Source organism: Sinocyclocheilus anshuiensis, unplaced genomic scaffold, assembly GCF_001515605.1.
Source record: "Sinocyclocheilus anshuiensis isolate Anshui unplaced genomic scaffold, SAMN03320099.WGS_v1.1 scaffold562, whole genome shotgun sequence".
NCBI classification, from domain to species: Eukaryota; Metazoa; Chordata; class Actinopteri; order Cypriniformes; family Cyprinidae; genus Sinocyclocheilus; species Sinocyclocheilus anshuiensis.
Genome location: NW_015544158.1, coordinates 512681 through 534177, shown reverse-complemented (window position 1 = coordinate 534177; position 21497 = coordinate 512681). Strand labels below are relative to the sequence as shown.

General features: G+C 38.1%; 1 protein-coding gene and 1 long non-coding RNA gene across 4 annotated transcripts in view; one reads left to right on the top strand and one right to left on the bottom strand.

Annotated features, from left to right (window-relative positions):
* LOC107695494 (uncharacterized) overlaps positions 1-11069 on the top strand; it is a 14564-nt gene extending 3495 nt beyond the window's left edge. The window contains exons 2-3 of the long non-coding RNA XR_001635001.1: positions 3875-3878; positions 11059-11069. This is a non-coding gene — a long non-coding RNA (uncharacterized LOC107695494). The remainder of the gene's footprint in view (positions 1-3874; positions 3879-11058) is intronic.
* The window catches only part of LOC107695472 (serine/threonine-protein phosphatase 2A regulatory subunit B'' subunit beta-like), a 36926-nt gene that overhangs the window by 8282 nt on the left and 7147 nt on the right, over positions 1-21497 (bottom strand). For 2 of the 3 annotated variants that reach the window (XM_016495392.1, XM_016495393.1), the window contains exons 3-6: positions 7008-7190; positions 4429-4532; positions 1997-2099; positions 1030-1104 (exon numbers count right to left, since the gene is read on the bottom strand). In XM_016495392.1, coding sequence (XP_016350878.1) covers positions 1030-1104; positions 1997-2099; positions 4429-4532; positions 7008-7190 — 465 coding nt within the window. The remainder of the gene's footprint in view (positions 1-1029; positions 1105-1996; positions 2100-4428; positions 4533-7007; positions 7191-21497) is intronic. The other variant, XM_016495394.1, reaches the window with a different exon arrangement.

Below are 21497 nucleotides of genomic sequence, written 5' to 3'. Positions count from 1 at the left end.
GAATGTGAGCATTTGCCCACTCAAGTCGGTTACGACGATGAACTGCAGTCAGGTCGAGACCCTGATGAGGACGACGAGCATGCAGATGAGCTTCCCTGAGACGGTTTCTGACAGTTTGTGCAGAAATTCTTTGGTTATGCAAACCGATTGTTGCAGCAGCTGTCCAGGTGGCTGGTCTCAGACGATCTTGGAGGTGAAGATGCTGGATGTGGAGGTCCTGGGCTGGTGTGGTTACACGTGGTCTGCGGTTGTGAGGCCGGTTGGATGTACTGCCAAATTCTCTGAAACGCCTTTGGAGACGGCTTATAGTAGAGAAATGAACATTTAATTCACGGGCAACAGCTCTGGTGGACATTCCTGCAGTCAGCATGCCAATTGCACACTCCCTCAAAACATGCGACATCTGTGGCATTGTGCTGTGTGATAAAACTGCACATTTTAGAGTGGCCTTTTATTGTGGCCAGCCTAAGGCACACCTGTGCAATAATCATGCTGTCTAATCAGCATCTTGATATGCCAACACCTGTGAGGTGGATGGATTATCTCGACAAAGGAGAAGTGCTCACTAACACAGATTTAGACAGATTTGTGAACAATATTTGAGAGAAATAGGCCTTTTGTGTACATAGAAAAAGTCTTAGACCTTTGAGTTCAGCTCATGAAAAATGGGGGCAAAAACAAAAGTGTTGCGTTTATAATTGTGTTCAGTGTATATCGCAGAAAAATAAAATATCGCAATGCGAGTTTTTTCCAATATCGTGCAGCCCTAATTTGCATACTGCGGAATACAAGATATAGCAAAATCTCTAATGATAGACACTTTATTTCACGGTAACGTCATACCGCCCAGCCCTATGGTGCACCAAAATAATATCAGAGTGTATATATATATATATATATATATACACACACACACACACACAGCCGGTTCAGGTTATTTGAGGCTTTAGTTAATGGTGCAAATCCATGCTTAATATACAAAAAGCGTTTCAATTACTAGAAAAATACACAACTGGAAGTATTCCTTACAGTGGTAATGTAGCGTGAGTGAAAGTCTGAAGCCTCCTTTAGAAATGCCAGACCTGTATGTGAATCCACCACATCCTTTAAAAAAAAAAAAGGTATATAAATGATTCACACACACCAATATAACATCAAAGTCAGCATATAATAACTGACACAGCTTACAGGAGAAGAAAAAACAGCAATGTTAAATCCATTTGTGTGCAAAGAGGCTCTGGATTAGATTACAGAGAAAAGGCAAATAATTTTAGTCTATCCACTTGCAGAGGCTAATACGTTGGTACAAGACGTGTGGAAATGTTAAAGGTATTAAGCTTCTAAGAACAAAGGGGTGATTTTAAGGCCAAGTCCAGTTTTTAGCTTGTGCATCAGTTTCAGCCAGTCTCACTCTCTGCATACATATGGCCTGCTGACTTTTCCATAAAGTGCATTCTTCAGCAGAGAAACAAACATTTTACTCATGCATGTTTCATAGTCAAATACTGGTATATATGCGTAAAAGGCGATATATTATGACAACTTATTTTGGGGGAGGTGCGTGACTCTTTGACCCTTCCCCATATGAAATTAAACAATAGAAAAACACATAAATCACTGCTGTAACGGAGCAGACGGGAACAGGCCAATCTACTCCATAACAATACTTTTTTCATTCATCAAAACGGTCAAAGCAATTGCTAAAGCTACACAATACAAATTAAAGTGCGGACGCCAGAATACATCTCCTCCACTGTGCATGGCCAATCCTGCCAGTGAATATAAATGACATGTCCACCCATCACTGAACTCAAAGAATGCACTACTGCACACAATTATTTTATAACATTTAGCATTACATTTGAAATTTTGCAAGTACATAAAAAAAGGAATGGTAGCAAATAATATAATGCTGAAATCATCAATGCTCAGTGCATTTTGACCTGTGTGTGTGTCTGTGTTCTCAGTGGTAAGTCTCTATTCCAGAACTCTGTACCTGCAGGAATGGAATAAAGTCCTCTTGTTCCAAATAACTGCAGCCTGGCTTGGCCAGAAGGTGAAGAAATTTGAATGCGTCATCATGACAGGACTGAAGCACTCTGTGGGGAGGAAACAGATGGTTTCAGGCTCCCCCTCATCCTTTCATAGAGCAATATGGTCTCCAAAACCCTTCACTTCAAATATGTGGCTTTGGATTAATGGAATCTACAAATGAGGCTCCAGAATTCACGCTCAGCCAGTTCTGACATACAATGATTAGGGTTGGGTATCATTTAAATTTGATAAATTGCGATTCCGATTATCGATTCCGATTCTTTTCGATTCCCAGTTTTGATTTCAATGTGATTAAATAATGATATCAAACATTTATCCTAGGCCTGGCGATAAAACGGTATTGATATTTATCGACGGTACATCTTCGAAACATTATATCGTTGATACATTTTTTAGCTATATCGCCCAGCCCTAATTTATCCTGTGTCTCTTTTTTGCAAACCATTTATTGGAGCTGAATACCATGAACCAAAATCAACAGGCTAAATAAAAGCTAGACTCTTTAAGAGCTGTTTGTGAGCAAAATAGAACTACATGATTCTGGATAAATTGAGGTTTTTTTTTCTTTTTCTACACACAGTTTATATCTGAACTATAAATTTCTATCCTAGTACTTCTGTGATTTGAATGTTTGTAACACAGAAATGATTCTGTGTGGCTGAAAAGACTGTGAAGCGGTTTCATTAATGAAAATGATGACACAGATGACAGCTGCTCTCTTTAGGTCAATGGCAGCGCGAACGCTAATTTAAATGTTCAAATCACACTGGTGTGATCGTACGCTGCACGGACGAACCAAGTGATCACAACATTGATCGCACACGTCAAAGGTTGAGGAATGAAACAGACGAATCATTGTAATTCAGGAATAGAATCACGTTGGTGTTTGAATCGTGTTCGCGATCTTTAACAATCTATTAAATTAAACTGCTTTGTCATGCTGGTGGTGACACCTCTCTTGCAACATGTTTATTATACTTAGCTTTTTTGGCTTCTGATCGCTAGGGCCGTTTATTAAAAGTTTATTAATTCTGAACATGTCGCGTGTCCATATTGCACCAAAATGCGACACTGCAATCCCTTGGGTCCGCAGCAACACACCCGCCGTGCGTGAAGTCGATTGGATGAACGGTTCTCGACATAATAAAAATGCAAACAGACAGACAGACACAGAGATTCCTGCCTTTATTAGAGAGAAGAATATGTTCAGCCCCCTCCCTCCGAAGCTTCGAATATTCGGTGTTGATTACTACCGAAGCTTCGAAGCTCAAAAAAATGGTATTCGGACCAGCCCTACTGATTGCAAATGTTGCCCGCACTTTGGAGTGCTTAGATTAGCGAGCAAGGTCCTGGCAGATCGCTAGATCCGGTGCTCACAGATGAAGAAAAAAAAAGTGCAAAGGAATCGATAGGCGGAATCTAAATTTTAATTTGACAACAAGTATCCGATTCCTGACCTTAAGTATCCGATTTTCGATTCCCAACCCTAACAATGGAGGAGGAATAATGATTATAAAACAAGAGTGTTCAACCTTTACAGATTCAGGGACCCCCACCCAGATGCTCAGCCAAACCAGGAACTCCCAGTTTTCTCCAGAACACTAATAATCTCATTAAAAATATTTACATAAATGTATTTCTAGACATGGTACATTAATAATATAGATAGATATATTTTTTTTCATTTAATTATATTTTATGGAAAATCCACTTCATATCATATATCTGTTCATGTACTCTCTGTAGAATCACAGCCGCTCAGTTAGAAACTTGAATAAGTGAAGTGAAGTGAAGTGAAGTGACATGACATGTGGCCAAGTATGGTGACACATACTAGGAATTAGTGCTCTGCATTTATCCCATCCAAAGTGCACACACACAGCAGTGAACACACACACCGTGAACACACACCCGGAGCAGTGGGCAGCCATTTTTTTTGCTGCGGCGCCCGGGGAGCAGTTGGGGGTTCGGTGCCTTGCTCAAGGGCACCTCAGTCGTGGTATTGAAGGTGGGAGAGAGCGCTGTACATTCACTCCCCCCACCTACAATCCCTGCCGGTACGAGACTCGAACCCGCAACCTTTGGGTTACGAGTCCGACTCTCTAACCATTAGGCCACGACTTCCCATAAGTATACAAGAAATAAAAAAAAATCACAAAGTAATGCAGGGACACATAAAATAAACAGCCGTTTCGTCGTACAAAATAATCAATCAAATAATCAATAACCGCCAAAATCATACACAGAGCTCACGGCACTTTAGCGCTTGATAAGAGGACATTCATATACTTGCTAAAAAACCCCATGTGCAGCCATTGACCCCAGTTGATATTAATGTGAAAGGGCACTGTGAAGAGAGAACTATTGTCTTACTTTCGCCACATTGCCACAAACTTGTGAACGGACACATATCCCCTCCTGTCTCCTCCAGCAGCATGGAACAATGGAGCTTTCCAATAGAGTGGGCACTCGCAAGCCTGCAAAGAGACAAAAACGTCACACCGAGATTAAGCTCACATCATGTTTTATTAAAAATTCTTGTTTATTTTAAACAATCTTTTTAAAGAATAATTGAAAAGTATATATTTTTTGAAGGTACAAAGTAAAAAAAAAAGTACAAAAAAAACAGAACACTAAAATCAAGCAACAAGGCATTCAATTTTTGATCAGTTATAAATTCATAATGAAGTGTAATTTAAGCACATTGCAACATATGGATGTCAACTTATCTATAGTCTCTTAAGGCTGGAATACACTACACGGTTTTTGCCCCGATTTTCCACTGATTTACAGTCTGGAGAAGTTGACACCCGTGATATATCGCATTACCGAATACCGGCACAAGTCTAGTTGACACTAGTTGCCAAAGGTCAGAGCCGGTCTGCAGATTTTAGTTGACAGAATCTATAGAAAATCGATTAACTTACCTTAGTGACAACCATCAGTTTATATTTAAGTCTGTTTATGAAGTATTTACATAGACGTTCAGTGTGGAAGAGCTTAACGAGAACACACTGAGCTTGTGGCGCTTATGAACAGGGTTGCCAGGTTTTCGCAATAAAACTAGTCCAATCGTGTTTCGAGGGGGGTCCCCCTGCAAAAATCGCATTCCGGGGTAAAATACATGTTTTTCGGCAGGGATCTTCCAGTAAAATTCACATTCCAGGGGCTAAATATCACATTATTGGGGTCGCTTCAACCCGCGGACATGAACAACAACCCGCGGCAACAGTGTTAAAGTAGCCCAATTCCGCGGTAAAACCGCGGACTTGGCAACATTGCTTATGAACCGACGGCAATATATCGTTTCCTTGGTTACCGCTGTAAACAAAGCAGAGCTGCGCTTTATACGGAGAAGAAAATGCCATTGCCATCGAAACTTTTCTCAAGACAGTTCCCCCTTCAGTGATACATTAATATAACCCCAGAAATGCAATGCATTTTTGTACGTATTTTACTGTTATTTTCGGGATATACTGGGACAGTGATAAAGAACTACCAGTCGATCGCGATCGACGGGTTGGCGACCACTGATCTAGGTCATGTAATAAGTTCATACATATTTTAATATGAACAACTATTATTTACAATATCTATGAAATTTTACTTTTTCTTATTGATGTCACACTGAAGCTGTGTGATTTTCATAGTAGTGCACCCTTTAAGCTCACCATACAATAATATGAAATCTTTAAAAATTACGGCACTGTAAAACCACAGACCAGCAATAATCTTTCAATTTATAATATTATGGATTTAAAAATACAAGCCAGTAATGCCTGTGAAGTAATTTATTAGCGTAGCACACAATCTTATACAACTAGTCAGCTAACTGTGTTCTGTAGCATCTGCGCTATGTTAGGGTGACCATATGTGCCATTTTCCCAGGATGCGTCCTGGCCAGGATTTCTATATATGACATCAAAATACCATACAGACGGTTCCTTATGCTTTCAAAATGCTCTCGAGGTATTTTGATGTCATACACCGATCGGTCTGCACACGCAAACAAAGCCAAAACCTAGATATTTTAGGGAATATAGAAATCCTGGCCAGGACGCGTCCTGGGAAAATGGCACGTATGGTCACCCTACGCTATGTTGTTAAAACTATCTTTTGAATCTAACTGGAATTATATCCCACATCCAAGTTCCAGGTTATAATATGCAAAAGTCTAAACATTAATCTCTTAAGTTTACAGTAAGTTGTGAAACTTACCCAAAATAAAGGCTTAAACATTTAAAAAACGCACATTTAAGGGGCTCCTCTTTTGGCGAAAGTTTTTAGACCGCTTTCAAAATGGCCGCCAGACAGTGTTAACACATGGACAAACATATCTCAGTGTGCAATGATCTGATTGACTTGAAATTATATATTTTTTCTTTTTATAATCTGAGCTCAAAAATGGAAGTGTGCTTAATGGGTACGTGAGCTTAATAGGTACGTTTACCCTAGACTGTTACTGCAACCTCAGGGTGACAAAATAGATCTAGATGTAATGAATTTCAGAATGAATGCTATATTTCTATCTAAACAAATAAGCACCAAACAGACTGTAAAGTTTTCAGATCTTAATGTTACAGTAGAGTTCAGAAATAAAATGCAACACTACAACCATTCTCTCTTAAACGGGCAATTTAGCTCAATCAGAGGTTTCTGTTAAGTGCTTGGCCATTATGACTACATCTTTCACAAGTGCTGTAGAAACTATAAATGGGGCTAATTAGCAATGATTATGTTTATAAATCTTTCTGTTTAAATTCCTGAATCCCGTCGTTTACCTAAATAGGTTCTCTTCAGGACAAGTAATTCAACATATAAACAGTGGTGATATTTTTCCACTTGCTAAAGGAAAAGTAAAACCTTCAAACATGTAAACAGTTATAAGTTAGTTACACAAAATGAACAATTTGCAGAGGGGATAAAGGTGGCATGTTACAAACCACACTTACCTTGGCAACTAGCCCCATGTCTTTAATAGTGACTCTTTCATCAGAAAATTGAGAAAATATTTTTTCTATCTTGGAAATAAGATTGTCTATGTTGATGTTGGCCTGGGGCTGTCCTTGAGGGAAGTAGAACTTTGGAATGCTTTCACTTAAAGATGGTGTAACGGGCTCCTCTTTCTTAGCCTGCTGAAAAAGACAGAAGAAATAACCATTAGCCACAAGACTCATCGTGGGAGAGATGTACGGTTGCTCAGAAAATTGCCCCTCAATCAGCATTTCACACTAATGGCTTAATTAAGTCACCTCAGAGTGCGTAAAACACACAATTTAAAACAATTCTGACAGCCTCACACCCTTTTTTGTTCCATGTGATGCTGTATACATGACATGAAGGATAAGAAACATTAACGTGGATAATGGTTTGAAACATGAGAAGTCACTCATTTATGACATCAAATGAACAAATTTAAAATACAAAATAAGGGTAAGCCCTTTTCGTTTAGTATTTTAAATTTGTTCAGTTTTCCTTAGGGTTTGTTACATTTCCTTAAAACATACAGAAACAAACAACAACAAAAAACCTTCCACCTGTTCATAGAAAAAAAGGCTTAGTACATAAACAACTAACTTTTGGCTGCGTCTAGATGAAGTTGTCTAAAAAAAAAAAAAAAAACGAGATCTCTCTACAGTGTGATAACCAGTGCTAACCCGTTGTCCTTATGTCAAATCTATTTGCTATCATGTTCTGAAAAAAAAAACTGTTTTAAACAGATACACAGCTGATAACAACTTGTGATGGATAGCGGTTTCAGACTTAACTGCTGGAAACAGATTAACTTGGTATGGTAAAACAATATCCGAAATAAACTACTGGACTAGTTATATATTTTACAATTAAGTATTTAGTTACACTGACTAAAAAATAATCAATCAATCAAAAGCAAAAAAAAGTTTAAAAAGTTTATAAAAAGAAGAGGAACAATTAGAGGCAAATTTTGATGCTGGCTTGACAAAGCCCTGCCTGAAATGTTTAAGTTTAAAAAGCTTTGAAATTTTTAGAACAGACTTTATGACCCAGAGTTGGGTGGATGAAGATCTATGAAGAGTTACATTTAAAAAAAACTGTGGGGGATTTTGAGAAAACTTGACCCAAATGTGCACAACAACTGTATGAAGGCTTTATCAAATGACAAAACGTCCTTCATGCCCAATGTTTTGTGAACACTTGTGGTTAAATTCCTCTTATTACTGATTTTCCAAAGGCTCAGCTTCCCACAGTAACTTAAAACCTCAACTATTTGAGTGTCAGGCTGCAGCTGTGAAGATCTTGACCCCCTAGAACTTCCACACAGGGAAAAAAAAAAACTCCATCAAAGCCCACTCTCTAGAATAAGCAACATTACACTGAACAAGACCCATTTGGCTTTTCTATATTAGACAAACACATGGACACGTATAGGCTTCAGCCAACACAACCTTCTGTGCTGTTGTTTTATCCTGAGAGATGTAAATATTTTTTACAGCAAGGCAATGAATTAGGTGGCAATATTTGGTTATTGTGATATGGAAGCAGACAGGGGTGTGCAATGTCACAATTTTTGATCGTGGACGATAAAAATGTCTCGATCTGCCTTTTAAGAAATATTGCAGTTTCATGCTGCAGCGCACATTCTATCAGTTACAGTTCTGGCGCCTGTGTCTCAATATACTCTATAACACGACATACATTCACTCAAATGTTAACTCCCGGGACACTGCACATATTTGCAATCACAAAAGCACATTATTTGCATGTGCTTTAAAGTCTTGCCGAGTAAACATTTCATTCACTTGTTCTGACGTGCGCTTTTTCTGAGCGCGTACACATGAATCATGCGCAAACTAAAAAGGCCCTGTCCCAAATGGCACACTTCATGTGCACTTGCGCTCTTGCAGACTTACAATGGCTGCCACGTGCGCATGTCCGTTAAGTCCACGAGACCGTAGGGTGTCCCATTCGTCATTTTAGCTTTCAGAAGGGTGCTCGTGAGCACACCCTTTGCGGCAGCTACGCACCATTGATGCGCACTGAGGAGAGCTCCGCTGCAGACTTCTACACGACAGTCAAAGCGGCATTACGTCATGAAAGTGTGGAGGAAGACCGCGAGAGTTTAGGGGGGTGCTTGGGTTTGGGGCGGGGAGCGGGGCAAAAGAATCAATTATTATATTATTATATTAATTTAAACAATTATTATCAAACTATTATTTAAACCGTGTATATCAAACCGTGTTTTCTGCGTAAAAATAAGGGTCGTTTTTGGCTTTGGACTAAAACAAAAAGCAGAAGGGCTTATTGAAAAATGCAAATTCATTCTCTCTTCATTCTTTCGCTTTTCGCCAGGAATATAGCCATAGCCCCATCTGTAAACTGATTCCTCATTCTATTTATGATGAACTGTATTGACACAACGTTCAAATGATTTGCAACAGTAGCTTTGTCATGTCCAGTGTAGACAGACTTTTTGCTGTTCCATCTCCGGTGTAGAGTGCAGGCTCTATAACAAATCATTTATATATATAAAAAAATACCTAAAACAGCAGCATTACAAGATGGACATATAGACTAGAAAAGATTTAAACTGGTTCTGCCCTTATGTCCATGACACTGACTCACGGAGTTGCCAGTTTTGGCAATCTTTCCAGCTCTTAACGCCGAATGTGCTCTTGGAAGGTTAGCTACATGATGGGCTAATGAAAAAAATAGTGAAGACCACTGGCCTACACTAGGCCATAGCCTTTTGAAGTGTAAGCTATATCTCAATTTGCATGTATATTTGTTTTTTTCCACCGGTGCACCACCTGAGTCTTCTCCTCCCGTCCCATTTCTACCAGTGATCCTTTCCTTCCCGCGGTACTCATCACTGTTGTAGGTTGCCAAGTTGTGGGGACAAATGGGTTGAAATTTGTATGCATCGATTGTGTGAGAAGGATGCGTTTCATACAAGATCTGGCAACTGGGCAACCTTGGAATTTGTTGACGTGATTATTCGTATATAATGAGGTTTGGGCCATACAAATTACGGGAGTTTTACCGGAGGCGAATGTAGCAAACATATAAAATACGCCCAGTGGGATTTTTTTATAGAAAGATTAAAAATACGGGAGAAATACGGGAAAATATTTAAACGGGATGATAGCGGGATAGAATGGTAAAATACAGGAGAATCCCGGGAAAAACGGGAGGGTTGATGGGTATGTATTTGTATGTCAAAAATAGTAAAACATTAATCTAATAACATTATTTAAGCATTTGCAATTTGGAGTAAATGAATTTATGGAACCTCTTATCTTCATTAAATAGTCTGAGTAAATACATCTATGGCACTTTCGATGCAGCTTCAGTTTCCTCTGCAGTGGAAAGATGGAGTTTGTTGATACTGATTTCATTTGAATGGTAACAACCATATAGTGTCGTCTTATAATCAATTTAACTTAATGTATTGATTAAATTTAAGATTTTGACGTAAATGGTGACGTACATTTAATCAGGTTAGGAAAATATTGTCCTTCATAAACTTAAAAAGTGTAACAGAAATCAATTTAAGGCAAATATCACAAATATGCTTATTAAAGTAATACCTGATAGAGCACTGATGAGACCTTTTGACAGCCCTAACCCCTTTAATATGCAATTTATTCCAAATCCGTAATTAACCTCTTGGTCAACAAAACTCTGTCTTCACATTACATTTGATTTATTTCATTAAATCAAAAAATAAAATTCATACTATAGAAAGCAACAGTAAACGCCCACTTCTTTAGCGGCCTTGGTTCTCAACATATTTTACCCAGTTATTTTCTACAACTGTGAAACTACTTGTAAGCCATGAACAAAACAAACCTCCTCCAATTTTTTCTATAACATTTTAAAGGGGTCCTATTATGCTTTTTCACTTTTTTAATTTTAGTCAGTGTGTAGTGTGTATGTTTGGGCATTAAAAAGATCTAGAAAGTTACAAATCTCAAAGTCCACTTCAAAGGGAGATATTTCGTTTTTAAAAAATCCCTTTTCAAGAACTACAACAAACGGCTCGTTTGGACTACAGCATTTGTTTTCCGGGCTTTGTGATATCACAAAGCGGCTCATTAGAATATCATTACAAATAATTCCCGCCTACAGAAATTCAAATGGATGGGGGGTGGGGAGGGGCGAGGTTGTGGTTAGAACTTGTGCCAGGCTGGGGAGAAAGGTATTTTAATAATGTAAATTATGTGAAAAATAATGTGTTTTTCGAACCACCAGGCATGAGAGCATGTTCTAGTACACCCCCAAAACAAAATCAAGACTCTGTAAAAGAGCATAATAGGACCCCTTTAAATAAAGCAACAAAAAAGTATTTGCAAATCAGAAAATTACTGAAAATTCAATTATCATTAACTGTGCAGCCCTATTATATGCAGCATTAGCAGCATAACATGGACAGCTGTATCCCTTCTCAGTAAACAACACATTCAGGAACTGTTTCATTACACCAAATACACAAAATAATGTTCTTTTTAGCAACATCATATGATCCTTTTAAATAATCTGATGATTTTATAAGCTTGGGTGTCATAGTTATTTTGACAATTTAATTATTGCTTCAGTCTCTTGTGATAGATTAGACATTTGCTTAATACTATAGAAAAGCACTAAAAGTTTTTCAGTTAGTGTTTTCAGCTTGTTTATTTTCATATAAAAATACAGCATGCAGTTGCATCAAACAATGGTATAAACATCATTCAATGTAAATTGCGATAATCGTAATTAATAATCGCAATTACAATTTCAAGGGATTAATCGACAATTATGATTTTTGTCATAATCGTGCAGCCCTAATATGCAGGGGATTCTGCTCAGTCTAACCCACTGTAAGAGATGAATGCATTTAATCTTGCCTTCCCCAGTCAGTCAGCCATGTCTATAAAACGGAATGACCATCATCAACTCCACCACAGGGCAGACAGAGCCTCCTGCTCAATCCTAAACATTTGGATGCTCTTAAAACCGCTTATAATCCTCTAGCATCTCAGTTATTTAAAAAAAAACAACAACAGTATTGCTCAATGCCACGGCTATAATCACACATCTAATGGACACTAACATCACATTACATCCCCACTGAGACTGACAGCAATAGCATTAAGCAAACAAGAACAGTCAGAAGGCTTCACACAAAACATATAAGACAACCTGCCTGTCCTTGCTGGAAGGCTTTCAGCCTCTTCTTAAAGCGAGAGGGTAACACAAAGTCGCAGCCGCGTGCCAGCAGTGCCAGCTCCTTCCTCAGGTCAGGGTCCTGCCGTAAAGAGATCTCCTTCATTCTCATGCTGTTGTCGGCTAATGGAGCCAGTGTGGCAGAAAGTATGCACTCTGGGGTCAGGATAATCTTGCTCAGTGACTGTCCTGTCTTTATCAGAGCACCAGCTCACTTAATGGTGAACGGCAGCTACTCCCCTCAGCTGTGCAGTAGCCTGAATCACAGCCCTGCCTGTTGCTCCATACAGCCAATAGTGGCTTGCAGAGGTCATACAGTCCTATCCTGAAAAGTCACTGGGGAGATAGGACAAGGGTGTTTGTGTGAGAGCGGCGGAGTTGGAAGGGGGTGGGTGGATCTGCCCTTTTCAGTGTGCATTCCACCACTCTCATAGAGGTTATGTAAAGACACAAACCTGCTCACTTGGAACTCTGTGATTCTGCATCCAGGAGATACAGCAGCTACTAAGATTACAACACAACATAGCAGCTACAACATAGATTAACTGCAATAGGATGCAACATTCTTGTCACGTTCACACAGCAGCAGAATATGGTTGTCAGTCCTGTATTTGAGTCCTTAATACGGTTACGTTCACACTAGAAACCTGCACTCCCGCGGGAGTACTGCGGGACCCAACGCAACAGGGTGCGGCGATGGACAACTCTTGATGGGCGAGTGTGGGTGCGGGTGGGAAGAGACTCGTGTGTGTGCGGGATGCGGGAGAATAAAATGATTCACGGGGCTCCCGCAAAATAGAAATTATCTAAACAAAGTGTCTAAAACATATAAATTGTTATTTATCTGTTGCACAAAAGCAAAAAAACAACTAATATTAACATTAAAATGATTGACATGCGCAAGCTACGCATAGTTTCTATTTATAACACGTGTTTAAAGGGTAGCGCAATGTAGCCAATCACAGACTCAGCTGTTGATTTCTGGAATGAAATGGCCAATCAGAAGTGATTAAGTTAGAATCTACTCACCGCAGTGTAGTAGCAGTAAGTTTAGACACTGTGAAAGATGCAGCAGCCCATGCTTGCTTAAGCATCAACATTCACAAACCACTGTTATTTTTAACAGAAAATGTTCTGTTAAAAATAACAGTGGTTAGTGAATGTTGATGCTTAGCCTAAATAACAAATATTTTATCGGTCCGCATTCTGTAACCGAACTCACACCTGTAAATTTTCAGGATTCACAACCGCATTCTCGGGAACACACGCGCTGTGTGAACGGAACAGGACTGGACAACTGGTTGTCTGTCACATCATACAGTGAGAGAGGAAGTCGCTCTGCCGCAACAAATGCACGTCTACCATGTGGTGCGTGTTTTCTTGTGTGTGTTGCGTGTCATCTGAAATTTTTAGATCCCGTCAGTTTTCCACCGGAGAACGGGACATTTCGAGACTCACACCTGTAAAGAAAATGCAGTTGTCAATCCCAAAAACTGACCGTGTGAACAAATGTGTGAACGTGTGAACTCTGACAGATTAGCATATTTCAAATCTACAAAAGCAAGATCAATCAGCTATTAATTAAAAAAAAAAAAAAGAGTTCCCCCGAAAATTTTAATTCAGTCATCATTTACTTACCCTCAAGTTTATATTATAAGTTTATATAGTCTATTTTGTGGAATATAAAATATCATATTTTGAAAAATTTTGAACAAGACTTTTTTTTTGTCCATACAATAGAAGCCAATGGGTACCAATATTGTTTGGTTCCCAATGTTTTTCAAAACATCTTTTGTGTTCTGCAGAAGAAAGTCAAACAGGTTTGGAATGACATGAGGGTGATTAAATGATGGTGGTTTTCATTCTTGGGTGAACCATTTCTTTAACCGTCAAGCCTTAAATAAAACACATGATCCGAAAGACATGACAACAGTCAACATATTGGGGCAACACCAAAAAGGGCAACATGTCATATATATATATATATTATACAGGGCTCGCAAAATCGCTAGCCCGACGTCCCGGGGCTATTGTGTTTTCCAGTCAGGCTACCAAAATGCATCACTACTCTGCCTGACGGGCAATCTTAAATGCAGATCTCCGGCGGGTCCTTAAAAACTCAAAGTGAGTTGTATCAAAGTTAAGGCCATAAAAAGTTTTAAATACGTTAAATGGTATAAAAAACGTCTTCATTTCAATTTCAAGGTTTCAAGGTCTTACAGTTTGGGACGGAAAGACAAGCGTCGCGATATGGCTGGATTAAACTTCAAAAGGCAATGATGTCATTGAATAAATATGAGCGCTGCACGTGACAATGCGGCACGAATGTCTTTTTTTGAATGTATCTGAAGGCAGTCGACTGTGAAGAAACGTGTCGTTGGCATTTTAATTTCTTTTGACCTATAATTCCTGATAAAGCAGCGTTTATGAGCGCGGAGCTGCTTTGTGTACAGCCATTACCGGGGAAACCACAATATTTCAGCACTCCTAAAGCACGACCTCGTGGCAGAGAATGAATTTGCATTTCCAATCAGCCTTTCTTGCTGTTTATGGTCAGATCAATGCAAATATCAACTCGTGTTTTTACGCAGCAAACACAGAGTTGTAAATGAGAAAGAAGTTAATGTGCCTTCTAAAAATCTAAACAATTAAGACAATAATATTTATACGTTTTAAATTGACAATTTATATGCTTGAATTATCTCTTTTCATAAAAATGGTCTAAAGGCTGAAATGCTGTTGTATAAGATTTTTGTTTTTGTGAAAACCTGTATCTGAACTGTAAATCATGTAATTTTATGGCTCAATACTGTATGTTACCATAGACATTGTCCAACCCCACTCATACTGTGTTCATTTTACTTCTGCAGCTCTTAAAACGGGTCATAAATTGCCTTAAATTTATTTTAAAAAATTCTGCAGATACCCTGTAAATAGTGAAATAAAATTCCTTGAAAGCATGTGAAAATACCACATTTAATAACATATTTTTACTCCAAACTCACTTCATAACGTCAGTCGAGTGTTTGAAATAAATCCTTCTGTGAGATGATGTGGCTTCTTACACAGAATAAGGCACGCAACATATTTCATAGTATTTAAGCAGTGATAAAGGCATTGCATTATATACTTTATTTTGATGAAAATTATAATAATAAGAACTCAGATAAACCGTATATTACCGTAGTCGTGTATTTATTAGTCACGTTGAATCAATGAAAGCAGTTGAACCTTCCATTTATTCAGCTGCAGCAATAGGCATTTTCTGGGTTTCTTCTGCTAGGCGTATTTGGAGTTTCAGCGCGAGAGCGCCCTCTGGCCCTTGGATGGAGATTTACTGCTGACCACTGAACCGTGCTTCACTGAAAGATATGCATGACAATCGCAGCTTCTGTCGAATCGCGATCTCGATTCCATTTTGATTTATCGTGCAGCCCTATTTTCTATATTTAAAAAAAAGTGTTTTTTTTTTTTACTTGGGCTAGTTAAATTAATTTTCGGGCTACCAAAATCTGAAGAGTACCTGCCCGAAGGGCTACCAGGGATTCTGAAATTTTCCGAGCCCTGATATATTAGGGGTGGGCGCTATACTGGTATAAAAGTGACTACCGGTATTATGTTGTTCCATGATATGGATTTTGCTATACCGTGGATACCGTGATAGATTTATGAATTCAAATTTTGCATTTATATTGTTTTGTTCAATTTGGTACGCTTTGCAAATTTTAACACAAATGACGATAAAGAGTCGAGGCTGAATGTTTTTGTCATCTGTGTGCAACGCAGGCATTAGTAATCAAACACAGAGCATCGTAACAGACCAAATGAATAGAGCACAAATCGCCTACTCCAGTGGTTCCCAAACTGAAGGATCGTGTACAGTCAGCAGATTATTTTGCAAAATAAACCTCTGCAGGGTGATAAAGACTACACAGTGTAATTTTCCAGCTTATGCGGCCACTTGCCCGATAAGTAAATAATTGAGTGCAAAATATTAATTTTACATATTTTAATGACCTCATCATGACTCGCAGTACCTGCTTGTGCGCTCCGTTATCAGTTGTAGAAGTTGTGATTGTATCAATAACAGACCACTAGATGGTGCGATTGAAGAATCAGAGTTGTATTGCAGGGAGCCATGTAGAAATATAAATGAACGATGCATGGTTCTGCTCTAAGCATGTAAATTACAAGTTTGTGAAAGGACTTCCAGTGCCAGGTAAATGTAAAGCAGATTATGAATATGCTTAAGATTTACAAATACCAAAACAATGTGTCTACACCAGACGCTAGCAGCGCGATTTGACAAAAGCAAATAGAACCCAGTGATGTTCTAATAGCGACAAGACAAATCCATGACAGTAAACTGATGCCGCGTTTTATTTCTGACGAACGCCAGCGCTCTGACACAAAGGACCATTTCAAATATTCATAAGAAAATCATAAAAATGGTTACTGAGCAGCAAATCAGTATATTAGAATGATTTCTGAAGGATCATGTGACACTGAAGACTGGAGTAATCATGCTGAAAATTCAGCTTTGATCACAAGAATACAGTACCCTATATGTTAAAACTAGAGCCCGACCGATATAGGTTTTTTGGGGCCGATACCGATATTATGGAGTAAAAAAAGGCAGATATCGATATATTGGCCGATATTCTTCGTGTATATTTTAGTACAGTACCAGTCAAAAGTTTGGACACTTTCCCATTCGAGGGTCCAAACATTTGACTGGTACTATATATAGAATACAGTATATACATAAACAGAATATATATACATAAACACATTTTTTGCAATGATCACTCAAATGTGGTGATCAAACACTTATAATGACGTGACAAAGATACGTAATGGAGGCAGGGCATTTAACAATTTAACAATAAACTTTATTATCCAAAATGAGTCTGACATCAGTGCACTGAACAGTAAAGTTGAAGTTTATTCAACTTTAATTCAATTCACTTCCATTCAACTTTATTACTTTGAAGTTTATTTCACTTCGGAACATTCATCCACGGAGCGTTAAAGCATTTCATACAGGTCGCCAGTAGCAAACAATGGAGCGCGCTCTGCTGGACAAACTAAGTAATTACACCATTTCAAGCATTTTATCTGCATTATATGTTCTGTAAAAAAAATTTCATATCGACGGCATATTAGCCGATACCGATATATCGGCAACAGGCTCATATCAACCGATAATATTGGCAAAACGATATATCGGTCGGGCTCTAGTTAAAACATTCAAATAGATAATTTAAATTGACAATATTTTACAATATTACAGTGTTTACTGTATTTTTAATAAATAAATGTAGCCTTGGTGAGCATAAGAGTCTTTCCACAAAAAAAAATATTTTTCACTACAAAAGGGGGGCCTGGCAGAAAAGGTTTGGGAACCACTGGCCTACTCAAACACACAATATTTAATTTAATTTAATTCAATTCATACAGGCCTTCCTCATGTTGCATGTTTGCACTTTTTGAGAAAAACAATGGCACAATAAAAAAAAAAGACTCTTCAGGTCTATGTCTTAATCCCTCACTTTGTCTAGTTATATAAGGTTAAAATATGTTGCCTGTAATTTTTTTTCTTATATCACAATATAATATCAATATCGCCTGGACAGTGTTTACATATCATATCATGATATGAATTTTTATCGCCCACCTCTAATATATATATATATAATTTTTGATATGATTAGAGCTGAATGCACTTTGCATCTGAGACATGTAATGTCAACCAATCATCTGCATGGGATCACTGAGATAGTGCTGGATATTAGAGAAATAGTGCAGAGTGCAGAGCTCACAGCTCAGACCACTAAACACAAATCCGTTCTGAATCTGAATCACTATATAGAGGAATTAAAACATCTCAAAACAATATGCACTGTATAACATGTGTTGTTATTGTTATTGACATAACATGTCAAATTCAAAAAGCACCATATGTTTAGATAATTAATAATTTAAGCAATTTTAGAATTATTATTAATAAACTGCAACTGCAGAATTAGCCAACATCAGGCATATATGCTACCGACAAAGATAGTTGTTTATTTCTGATCAGGAATAACACTATTACTGAACTTTAATGTAGTTTAATATCTATTATGGAATTTGCACCAGGCCATCTTGTCTTCATGCAATAAATAGTCCCACATAGCACTCAGTTAACACATTAAGGGGAAGACATGTTATAGCACCCTCGTGTGTAAATATGTAACTTGTCGTACATAAGCTCTAAATTGATGTTTAATGCAAAACAATATTTAAAAAAAATGGTTGAATAAATTAATCTGTTAACCAGCTATATGCCCATGGTCAGTTTAAATTCTGTATAGCAAAACTGCAGAACACAAAGCCTGAATTGGCCCTCATTGAAAGGTGAAAAAAAAACTACACAAGAATTACTGCCTATGTTTTGTTTATTTTGCTTTCCAAGGCTACAGCTTCCAGCCATTCCATGGCTTATTATAGATGGCAAGTCTTAGTAGCACAGCGTAGAAGTATTGAATTCAAAGAATGATGGCTGAAGCAGTTGAGGACTATTAAAAGACCCAACATACTCTGTTTGGGCAATCCCAAGAAACAAATGTAGTCTTCAGTCCTTTAACAAACATCCGCTCCCAGACTGACTGCAATTACATAAATTCTCTCCAACTGTGTTGATCCAAAGAAACTTAGCCTCTGAGGCTGGGCGTTGTGCATCTGAAAATCTCTTTCTTATGCCCATTATTGTTTTTAAAACTAACTGGATTAATAAAAGCAGACTTTAGTGACAACTGATCTGCCATAAAAGTGAGCAAATATGCCCTGAAGGCTTGGAGCCAGAGCATCTAACAAAGTGGTGCAAAAATAAAGCCCTGCCTGGCTTAAATAAGTATTTTTAGATGTCAGATCATCGAGTCCACATTCTTCCACTCATTCCAGTAGAAAGAGTTCCTGTTGTCATCCAATGGCAGGATACTGGACACATTTGATAAGCCCAATTTTCTCACTAACTGTTTTTGAAGTCCTTGCTCATCATTCCATTAAGAAATGCAGAAAAACAACAAAAGGGCCAAAGTAAACTTGCTGGTGAACATGTCAATATTTTTGTTTGTCATTTGGGTCTATTGGAAAGTTTTCTCCTAACAGCACTTTCCCCTCCATTTGGCTCAGTGTTTGTGCTATACGTAAAACAACTCTCCACTGTCAGAGTAAGCTGGTACTAACAGAACGAGAAAAAGATCTGTCTGAACAAGAGGTGGCAGCTGTCTGTGCAGACAGTGCCAATTTCCAAACAAAGCTCTGTGTCCAGTCAGTAAAGCCAAGTGGTTGAAGAGAGGATGACCAGCAAGGCAAAAGTGAGGAGCACTAACAAACATGCTACAATTCAAGTGCTGTAGGGAAGAAAAATATAAACACTATGTGACAACTGTTCAGATAGGAGGCTGTAAGAGTTATAAACTGCTATCAAAAGTCAAACCAAACTTCCAAATAAAAGCTACAAGTCAAAAATCCCTTTGCAGCTGCATACCATCTGAACAAAGACAGGGAGAAGAACCAAAATGAGACTTTATCAAGGCAGAAATGTGTATCAAAGTACGCTAAATGCTCTTGATTCCTAATATACAACTTGATTAGAAGGACTAACACTTCTGATAAAATGGATCCTTTTAATTACCCATACTTTAAAGCAGGGACGGACTGGGAGTAAAAAACGGCCCTGGATTTTCTCCCAAATAGGCCCACCACAACTACAAACAGTCGCTACTATCTCACAATATTACGGCAATCCTATCGCATTTATAACATCACAAAACCCATGGTGACCCTGCTGACAAAAACAATAGAAACCATCACAGAAATTCTAATGATTTCCACTACAAATACCATTACAAACATTACAAACCATCAACTTTTAACCATTAAATAATGGTTTCCTGTAGTGTGTTTTGGGACATATTACATTAGGATTTAGTGGCTTTAACAAAAGCCATGAATAGAAGATGACCAATTACCAGTAGAGCACAACAGGCGCCATTACAGTTTCCATTAAAACAATACAATTTTCATTATAACCAGTAAAACCATTACAAATTATGTGATGGCTTCTATTTTTTTTTTTCAACAGAGGATTGAAATAAATTTATTATTGTATGAACTAAAATACTTGAAATCTACATAGAGCTGAATGTAAAATGTATATGACAATGATAAACATAAACCTAGAATCTAGAAACCTGAAACAACAGAATTCTTCAATTTGAGTATTCATATGTCTGTGTGTGTGTGTCATGTTAATCAGACTAATCACCTCATAGGCTACTTCATTTACTCAATTTTCTAACTCAATAGCTCTCAAATGTAACCCGTTGTAGAATCGCTGCTGTCTCTTTATGAATGAATGGAATATTCATGCCAGACAATGCGGAGTAATAAATAGCAGTGGACGCTCGGACCTGGGATTTTACTATAGTGCTATAGGCTACATGCTGTGTATAGTGAGAGAGACGGGCAAAGGTAACCTGACGTATGTTCGCTTTTTTTCCTTTTAGCTTCTCCCAACCGCCTTTATCTTCACGTCTTTTGATTGCCATCACGAGCCCACACTCCTTTGCGTCAGTTTCGGTTTCTTATAAGCGAAAAAAGATTGCATTAGCGCCCCCTTTTGTCGGTTTTTCTTTGATGATGAACCAGCCAGGCCGATGGCCGTTCTGGACTTCTCCAGAATGTCCAGATGGCCAGTCCGCCCCTGCTTTAAAGGGAAGACACAGACCAAACTGTAGGGATGGTACATGCAGAAAACATTGTGTTAAAAAAAAACAAAAACAAAAAAAAGCACAACTGAACAAAACCGTAACCACTATGCTATAACTAACTACTGTTACTAAACTGCCTCTTTAGTATAAGTATTTTTTGTGCATACATTTTAGAATATTAAAATATAGAAATAAACGAAAGGGAGCTAAAATAAAATTAAATTCACAAAGAAATGTCACACCAAGTAGACAAGTTCTCCACCTCAGACATTAAAGGGTTAGTTCACCCAAAAATGAAAATTAGCCCATAAATTACTCACCCTCAAGTCATCCTAGGTGTATATGACTTTCTTCTTTCAGACGATTCCAGTCGGAGTTATATTAAAAATTTCTCTTTGATCTTCCAAGCTGTTTAATGGTAGTCAGCGGGTGTTGCAGTGCATCAGTCCAAAAGAAGTGAAATAAAGCGCATCCATCCATAATAAAAAGTGCCTCACA